This window comes from Mastomys coucha, unplaced genomic scaffold, assembly GCF_008632895.1.
Source record: "Mastomys coucha isolate ucsf_1 unplaced genomic scaffold, UCSF_Mcou_1 pScaffold4, whole genome shotgun sequence".
Taxonomy (NCBI): Eukaryota; Metazoa; Chordata; class Mammalia; order Rodentia; family Muridae; genus Mastomys; species Mastomys coucha.
The window spans coordinates 57,203,210-57,212,472 of NW_022196910.1; the positions used below are offsets into that span (position 1 = coordinate 57,203,210).

A 9,263-nucleotide genomic window follows, 5' to 3' on the forward strand; every position below is an offset into this window, starting at 1 on the left:
TCAGAAATCCACCTGCCTCTGCCTCCCAAGTGCTGGGATTAAAGGCATGCGCCACCACTGCTCGGCAAAAAAAAAATGGCTTACTAATGACTGCCTACCACCACTCTTAGCTACTGGAAAATTGTTGATTTTTCCTTACTGTCCATGTTCCTAATTCTGTGAACATTTTCCTTATGCTGAAAGTTATCAGTAACAATGATAATATGCCTGTGTCTACAAAATTGTTCTCAGAATTAACAATTAAGTAAGCAAGTTTTCTGGTCAAAGGATCCACCTGAAGGAGCAGGTTTAATTGTAACAGCAATTAATACTTGGGAACCTAAATAAATAAAGACATAAATCACAAAGGTGAGTAAGCTTCTGCAAGACTGGCTCCCACAAACACACCAATTTGTATATATTCACACATCTGACTCTCTTCACAAGCGATATGAAAGCCACATTGGGAGTAAGTGCCTTAGTTTACAACATAAGATACACTGAAAATAGCATGGACCAAAATTGCTACATATATATCCCCTTCCAAGTCTAAAAGGAATGTAGAGAAATGTCCTCTTGGGATTAAGTCTGGGACTCATATTTGAGACACAACTATAGTCCTGCCATGATTAAACCCAGAATCTTGGTGAGTACAGTTATGCCTCCACAGATCCACAGACTCAATCACTGTGGCCTCTTGCCCCCTTTGCCTCAAGAGTTGAAAGCAAAACAAAACTGCCCTCAGATCCAAGACTACGGATGCCTCCTGTGGAGAGAATGCCTGACTACCTCCGATCAAAGACTTTCGCCCTTGCCTTTGAAGTATGGCTTGGTATCGGGTTGCCTTTGGTTTCGATATTGCCTCTGGTTATTTAAACTGAGTTATCCAGTGAATAGACACACATCTCTTGATGCAGCTACCTGGTGTCCGTGTGTTTCTTTCTCTTACCCGCTTGTGTTTTCAGGTACTCAATTATTCTCCGTCCGAGAGCACCCAACAGTAGTGAGGGTCCGCCAGCCGGTCCTACTACAAATCAACAGAACTGAATTCCTCCATTGTCCTTCCCTCAGCCTTGGACAATAGAGGGAAAACAAGACACCACCCAGAGCAAAGAATGAAAGCTCCCAAGAACTGTGCTTTGGATTCAGAACCTGGCCTCCCTAAGGAAACGCTCCGCCAAAGAGAAACCAAAGCCTTTCATTCCTAGATCAGAATTTTAGTTGCATGCTCTAATTGGTGAACCCTGAAGCTCATGGGAACATATATATTTTGGCTTGGACCATCATCAGTGCTCTCACTTAATGAACCTAGACCACTATTCCTTTCGCAGAGATTGTCCAGGTTGTTGTGGCTTTTAAACTTTGATTCAACCCAACTTAGCATTAGCCTAGACAGCCTGGAGAATCTGTAGTCTCTCCTCTAGTCTTGGACAGCACAGCTATTTTCATGTCAGTGAGGAAAACTGTCTAGAGCTATCCCATACAACACTGATACAAGGTGAGGCAAGACCCAATAGCAGTCTGAGACATCACCAGCTGTGTTATGAGCCTGCATATGCCCTGAAACTATAGGCCTTGTGGCTGGGACATTCATAAGATTCACTTGCAACCAGGTTAGCAGTGGGGGACCAAAGGACTGCTATCAGTATTAGTACCAAACCTAAAAACTCCCATATGGAGTCAACTTTCTATGTACTAAATAATACTTTATTATCTATATAATTTAAACCTTGCCTATTGCAAATAGTAAACTATTATATAAACTATGTATTTCAATTAACAGGAAATAGTGCTTTCATAACTTGTTCAAAATATCACTTTATAAATTAACCCAGGAAATTAGTTTTAAGGAGTAAGCTTCCCTGGAGTACTTTTAACCTGTATAATTACAAAATTATAATTATCAAAGGTGTTTAAAGAATATAACTGTATGTTTCTTTATATATTTCAACAATAAAAGGATATTTTGATCTTGTATAAAAGAAAATTAAAATAAAAATGCACATGATAGATTAGTTTCTAATTCTAGGCAAGTTAAAATTACACAAGTAACTATTTATAGATATTCATTATTAAAATTTCTTTTCTGCTTTAGGTAAATCATGTAAGTAAGTTTCATTACCTTTATGAAGCAGAAAATATTTTTCTAAGTACTGCTCCAAAGGCTTGTTTAACTTGCTTATTCCGCAGAGTATAAATGAATGGGTTCAACAAAGGGGCAATTGAAGTGTTGAGCACAGCTATTCCTTTGCTCAAAGTAACTCTTTCATTTGCTGAAGGCTTTATGTAGATAAATATGCAACTCCCATAAGTGAGGGAAACAACGATCATGTGAGAAGAACAAGTGGAAAAGGCCTTTTTCTTTTGCTGTGCTGAAGGGAATTTCATAATTGTCTTGACAATGTGAGCATAAGAAAGGATGACTATTACTAATGTAACAATGAGTGTCATGAGAGCTAAGATGAAAGCCATCACTTCTAGCAAATTTGTGTCTGAGCAAGACAGTTGTAGCAAAGGAGAAACATCACAAAGGAAATGGTCAATGACATTTGCAGCACAGAAATCCAAATCAAGGCCAATAATCAGTGGTGGGAAAATAACCAGGAATCCAGTTACCCAAGAACCCAGGACAAGCTGATGACAAACTTTACTGCTCATTATAGATGCATAGTGCAAGGGTTTGCAGATGGCAATATAGCGGTCATAGGACATGGTAGCCAAGAGGAAAAACTCTGTGCCCCCCAAGAATATATAAAAGAATAATTGACAAATACAGCCATTATAGGAAATTGTCTTTTCCTGGGTTACAATGGTGATTAAAAATCTAGGAATACAGGTTGTTGTAAATAAAATTTCCAAAAAAGAAAAATTACGGAGGAAAAAATACATTGGTGTCTTGAGAAGGGGATCTAGCAGAGTGAGGGCAATGATAGATAAGTTCCCTAACATACTCAGCAAGTAATTTAGTAAAAGAGAAACAAAAATCACAATCTGTAACTGAGGGTTATCTGTCAGTCCAAGAAGAATAAACTCTATCTGTCTTGTATGGTTCTTCATTTCTCTTTGTGACATCATTCAAGTTCTAAAAATAAAAAGATGCATAAAAATTAAAATCCACATGAGTATATGTATATCCAGTAAACAATAAATTACAGGATCCATATTCCTTAGTACAGCCCTTTCAAATGTAACATCCATGGATACTAGAGATATGGTGGTAACTATATAACAATAATTCTCCAGTATGAGTTCACATATAATAAAGAAATTTAAGTCACCATTGGGAACTGATCTGAGCAACTTGTAAGAGCTTAGGCATTTTTTTCTCTTTCAATTTAAACTTTGATTTAATTATATCTAAGTATAAATCTGTTAAAATATTAAATATGTTTGCATTGGGAATAAAAAGAATCCATTAAATATCATATTACTCTTTTTATCTAAGGGTAATTATGTCAGTATAATAAATTGAAATCTATAGTTTAATTAGTAACCTTTAACTTTCATGCTGAAGTATATATATGTCTTGTTACCTATTATAGCCTTTCTGTGAAGTACAGACAACATCGTAGAGGAATACAATAAAGAAATTGAAGTTTAAATGCAAAATAAATAATAGATCAATATAAAACAACTGAGAGAGATTATTAAATATTTACAAAAATAAAACTTCAATGCCAGCATTAATATAGGTTATATATTATGACCTTTAAAAGATAAAATACAATCACACTATTTAAAGCTAAATAGTTCTTTAAATACTTTAAAAATATTTTTTTCTAGGTAATATAGTGTAAAAACATCAATAAGTATACAATTAATGAAAAATGTTCAATAGTATTTCAGGAGCAAAATTCCAAAAGACTTTTTATAAAATGTATATTTTGTAAATGTCTAAAACTTTCATGTATTTAAGACATCGAGAATCTGATATCCTACAAAATTGGTAAGACTTAAAAGTAAAACATCCTCACAGTAGATTAATCTATATTTTGATTACATAATTAGTATAAGTCTTGTCAACATTAGATATATCAAAGAAAAAGATCAAATCTTGTGTTCTGAGCTCACATATTTTCATACTAGAAAGAAACAACCATGGGTTGACTGCCTGATATACCTACTCATGGTTTCAGCTAAACATGATGCATGTCTCACTTTAATGTCTTGATTAAATTTTCACTATTAATTTCTGAAATTATTAATTTTCAAGTAAACTTGAGGTTAACCAAAATTAAGGAAATTCAAAATATTCTACATTGACTTTTTGAAATTAAAATGTTTAGTTATATTACAGCTCTTTTACTATGTTTTATCAATCAAAATCATTTTCTGTTTTAGGAAATTTCTTATTGGATTGCTGAATACAGAAATTTTTCTCATGTTTTAAGTTTTTCAATATTGTTTCCAACTTTCTGTATGCCTGTCTAATTTACTCTACAACTCATGGTAACCTTTTCTTTGATTATTTTTGAAAACTGTCAAGTAGTGGGAATGCAATGAGTATCCTTTGCAACCTTGAGACCTATGATTTCTTTTTTTATTAGGTATTTTCTTTATTTACATCTCAAATGTTCTTCCCTTTTGTAGTTTCCCCTCCAAATATACTCCTGTTCCCTCACCCCTCCCCTTGATCACCAACCAACCCTCTCTGCTTCCTGGCCCTGGTATTCCCTTATGAGCTCCAAAAGACTAAACCACGAACCAAAGAGTACACATGGTGGAACTCATGGCTCCAGTTGCATATGTAGCAGAGGATGGCCTTGAGAACTATGAATCTGACCTATCAACAATGACCAGACCTGCTATAAACTCCTAAAATGGAAATAGTGGGTTTCATGTCTTAGCGGTAACTAACAGTTCTGTCATTGAACTTAAAGCAGACTCAACAGGAAGGAAAATCTAGTCAGTTATCCAGGAACAGTTAAGTCATGGCCCTAAACCTAACCCTGAAGTCATGGATCTTAGAGGAGAATCTACTACAGCCCGTTTATTAGTCTTGCATGATTACAAACTACATTAAATGTTATCTTTTTACCCACACATAAGGGTAGTTTTCACCCATCATCACAGAGACTATTTGCAGTAGACTGAGACCACCTCTCAAAAGCACAACTGGTCACAATTGAGTACAACTGACCTTGCAGTTTCCAGCCCCTGATGGATATATAGACAAGAGAATCCTTACAGGTAAGGCTCAAGAGATTTCCCAGAATAGGGACAAAAACATTGCAAGATCCAGAGACTAGGAAGCTTACTTGTGTCTTGTAGAAATTACGAGAAAACTACGCCCAAAATCAAGTTTTAAAGAATGATTTAATTCATTACCTCATTCTTTGATCTTGTCTTCATTTGTTACTTTTCTTTTTACTAATATATCCATCTTCTTTCTCAGCAAAAACAATTTAGCATTTCTGTAATCAAATGTGGGTATCCCACTATTTTCAAACATAGGAAAAAGGTATTTGTTTTTTAACAACTAAATTTGGCAATTAGAAATTATCAATAAGTTATGCTTGCTCAAAATATGTTGATCACAATCAACATGTCCAAAGGAATTTTTTTAATCATATACTAAAACATGTATATGTGATGCTCTTGGAAAAAGTGGCTTCTAACTTTTCATGTCTGAATGACTTTTACATGATTAGTTTTTCACTAATTAGCCAACAGAAGGACTACAATATTCTTCACAATTCTCCACAATTCTCCAGTGTGGTTTCGGGTTCAAATTCAAATATAAGTACCTAAATCAAACTTCATAACTTTTATTTTGTGAATATAACATTGGTGAGAAATTATAAGTGCTTCATACAATGAAAAAATTTACACAATTCAGTCATTTACATTTTGAGAAAGTTTCAATGAAAAAAAATTAAAGTTTCACAATTCCATCATTTATATTTTGAGAAGGTTTCATTTTTTAAATTTTTAAATAGTATGTTGCATTCTTTGTAAATTTCATGCATTTATGCAATGTATATTAATCATATTCATTCACCACTGCCTTCATCTATGTCACCTTAGAGTCCCTCAACTTCTCCCTTCTAAGCTTGATGTTGTCTTTTTATTTTAGTTTTTATTATGAGTAAATTATTCTTAAATGTTTTAAAGAAAGTTAATGTTATTATTCCACTTACCATTAATTGAACATGTTAGCATCACCTTTTCTTGAGTATATGGACAATTTTAATAAAAAGCAATCATACTCTTTGAAACAATATTTAATCGTGTAGACAGAAAAATTAAAATAAAAGAATTTTCAGATTAAATAATAGCACACAACTAACATGTGAATTTTAAAAGTCAAAGTGATATTTATTTTGACTCACATCTCTGAGCATCTTAGTACATGCTTTAGATAACAAGGAATTCATTTAACCACTTTAAAAATACCAGAGAAATCATGAGATAAGACATATGTCTTATCTAATTTAAAATCTCACACTTTCATAAAAATTATTAAACCTAAAACCATCTCCTGAAAGTTAGCTAATACCAATTCCCTGTTATTTAAACAGTAAAATAGCCTCTCTATAAGAAATCTAAGGAGACAGTGTCTCTAAGGAAAAGAAAGAATAATTTTAAAACATACAAAGCAATTTTAAAACACCAATAGGCTTCTCATATTTATCACTGAATTAAAATAAGTTATTAGCTGGAGGCTGTGATGTACTGGGGAGCAAAGTTATTAAGATGTCAAGTTCAATTCAGATTATATACTCAGTTAGACCTCGTCTTAAAGTAAATGCTCTACTTAAGAAGCTGAGGCAGGAGGTTTGTCACAACTATCAGTTAAACCTAGGTTATATAGTGATTACCAGACTATCAAGGATCATGATGTCATCTACAAAATGTTTTTTTATGAGTATAATGATATAAAGTACTACATTAAAAATAGTCACTTTGGGGACTAGGGAGTGGCCCAGTGGGGACTAGGTAAGTGGCCTTACTGTGTAAGCATTATTCATGAGTTTGGATCCCCAAACTCCACATGACAGGTGGATTCAGTGTATCTGTAACCTAGGGATGCTGATCTTGGCATCTCACTCACTGGTCCACCAGCCAAGCAAAAACAAGGAGCTTTGGGTTCAGTAAGAAATTGTGTCTCAAAATTTAGATCAAACCATCAAGGAAAGACATCCTGACGCTAGCATCTGGCTTCTATTCATGTCCGTATGGATGGATGCAGGCACACACATGCATCATTGCTCTCCAAACGTACTGAAATGAATTATTCAAGGCAGTTGTAGAAACACTGAAGCAAGTGTGAAATAATGTTGTATCCTATAATAATTATTACTTTGGATATAATGACAAATTAATCCCCTTTGAGGAATAATTATTTTGAGGATCTGTGTTTGTATTCCCAATGTGTGAGTCATCACTAAGGCAATAATATCTGGGTACCTAGTAGAAAAATTACTGCTATTTGCCATTTCCAAAGCTAGTGTTATATATCAATGAGTTAAATGAATCTCTACACAAATTGTGATTTTGAAATGAATATTGGAGTAATTTTTATTATTTTTATTTATTTATTTATTTATTTGTTTGTTTATGTGTTTAATGTGCATGGGGCACCATAGTATGCCTATAAGGCCAGAAGGCAACTCATAGGAATAAATTCTCTTTCAGAGTGGAACATTTATCTTTCAAGGCATCTTGCCAGCCTTTACTTTGAGATAATTACTTCAATGTTCTATGAACACCTAAATGCAAACTTTATTCAGTATTATTAATTATTATAATGTCTACCAGATACTATCACTACTTTAGTGCTTTTATCATTTTTATTATTATCATACTAGGAAAATTACTATAATTATGAATATTTTGGATTTTGAAAATATAGAGAAATTGTATATGCTCATGGAAGAATCTAGAAATTTTGGAGAAAGGTTACAAGGGGATCTCTGATATAAGATATAGTTTGATAAGTCTTATTGCATGATTACAATATGACATGTGGACAAATTGATGATTGGTAAATAACATACTAGCAGAAAGAATATATTTAATAATATTTAATAATAAATAATTGCTAAGCAAGATGAGGGAAATAGTTCTGTAGGTAATAGTTCTTGCTGTAAAGTATCCTTAAGCCTGAGTATAAGTTCCCAGTAATCATGTAAAAAGCTCAGTGTCACCACATGTAGCTATAACCCCAGCCTGTGGGGTCATGGAGACAGGAGGCTGCTGGGGCCTCACTGAACACTAGCCTGACTTTAATTAAGAGACCTTCTCTAAAGTAAAAAGATAGAAAGTGATAGAGCAAAACACTGATCTCCTTGTGCATACACAACAGACACTCACAAATATACAAGCAGTAATTTATCAAAAAAGTAAAAGACCTGAGAAATGATACCTGGTCTACAAATTAAACAACACATTTAACCTAGTACATAGGTATAGGGTTAGAAGAATGATATTTTTATACTATACTGGCCCAAGCCCAGGGAAATTCCTAATTTAAAACTTGGTTTCCTTTTAACATATTTTTTTTTAGATTATAGTTGTATAGATTACCCTCTCCTTGTCAAATTCACTAAACCCTACCACATTCTTCTTTCATTTTCTTTTTCAAATTCATTCTTTATAAATTAATTAATTATTGATATATATCAACATGTAAACATTATTTTTATTTAGTAATATTTATGCATAAATTTCTGTTAAGTTATTTACAAAAAAGTCCATATACAAGCATATACATCCATAGAAAATATAAAATGAAGTTGGTACTTTTAAAGAAGACTTCACAGTTCTTATTTTAAAATTGATATATAATTTTTAATGAGCCTAAACATGGGCTAAGGTCAACAGGACATTATTTTAAAATGATTATTTGGCTGTCCATAAGATGGCTCAGTGAATGAAGATGCAGGTGACTTTTAATCCAGCAACATCGCTACCCTGGCAAGGGACCACATCCAAAGACTTAGGCCTGTGTGATCCTGCTGGTATTCAGGCATGCCATTAATATACATCTTTAATCCTCCTGGCTGGAATACAGACCTGCTTTTAGTGCGCATCTTTAGTCTCAAACAATGACGTCTAACTGAGGGGCAAAGTGACAGACCAGAGAAAAATTTGACAGAATGAATCAGAGATAAGACAGGTCCAATTCTCATGAGGACAGGAAAAAAAGGCTACTTAGACGGTGATGGTGCACACCTTTAATCCCAGCACTTGGGAGGTGGAGGCAAGTGGATTTCTGAGTTCGTGGCCAGCCTGGTCTACAGAGTGAGTTCCAGGACAGGCAGGGCTATCTCGAAAAAAAA

The 9,263-nt window shown here is 33.9% G+C and overlaps 1 protein-coding gene across 1 annotated transcript in view; it reads right to left on the bottom strand.

Annotated features, from left to right (window-relative positions):
• LOC116075809 (olfactory receptor 6C70-like) overlaps positions 1-3,036 on the bottom strand; it is a 3,642-nt gene extending 606 nt beyond the window's left edge. The window contains exon 1 of the mRNA XM_031349201.1: positions 2,117-3,036. Coding sequence (XP_031205061.1) covers positions 2,117-3,036 — 920 coding nt within the window. The remainder of the gene's footprint in view (positions 1-2,116) is intronic.
• Positions 3,037-9,263: the final 6,227 nt, after the last annotated feature.